This window comes from Aphanomyces astaci (assembly GCF_000520075.1).
Source record: "Aphanomyces astaci strain APO3 unplaced genomic scaffold supercont1.504, whole genome shotgun sequence".
Classification (NCBI taxonomy): Eukaryota; Oomycota; class Saprolegniomycetes; order Saprolegniales; family Verrucalvaceae; genus Aphanomyces; species Aphanomyces astaci.
Window position 1 is genome coordinate 597 of NW_009798767.1, and position 527 is coordinate 1,123.

General features: G+C 58.4%; 1 protein-coding gene across 1 annotated transcript in view; it reads right to left on the reverse strand.

Annotated features, from left to right (window-relative positions):
* Positions 1–404: 404 nt before the first annotated feature.
* H257_19342 (hypothetical protein) overlaps positions 405–527 on the reverse strand; it is a gene marked incomplete at both ends in the record, with an annotated part of 9,985 nt that continues 9,862 nt past the window's right edge. Inside the window, one exon of the mRNA XM_009848489.1 lies at positions 405–445. Within this exon, the coding sequence (XP_009846791.1) occupies positions 405–445 (41 nt within the window). The remainder of the gene's footprint in view (positions 446–527) is intronic.

Consider the following 527-nt stretch of genomic DNA (forward strand, 5'->3'; position numbering starts at 1 on the left):
GCTGAAGCAGCCCGACGTGCTGCCCTGCAGCCGCTTGACACATACACGTGTGGGCCTGCGGCCAGAACGACGGACGAAGTCGTTAAACGACAGACGCTCCGTGAGCGATACTTGACTCCGCAAGTTACTACTCCTGCTGAGTATCGCGAACGGTTACGCCAGCAGCTCAGGGGTGAGCCGGTACCTGCGATGCAGACTGTACCCGTGGTCCTCGCAGCGGGTGAAACCACCAATGCTTATGAAGCGCAGTTTCAAAACTGGGTGGAGTTAGCTCGACGGCTTCACTCCTTTGATGCTCTCCGAGCTAGTTTCTCGGAAACAGATATCCGCTTAGAGCGGCGCTTGCGCTTCGACTTCGCGAAACGTCAAGCCAAGCGACGTACTTCAGGACAACGTCCCTCTCGTTACGAGGCATCCCCGCCTCCTGCTCCTGCTGTAGACAGCCCTGCTCATGATCACGAGCCGGCTGCTACAGCCACTGGTCAAAGCCCGAGCCCGGCTATTGACCTGTCGTCGCCCCATTCTAG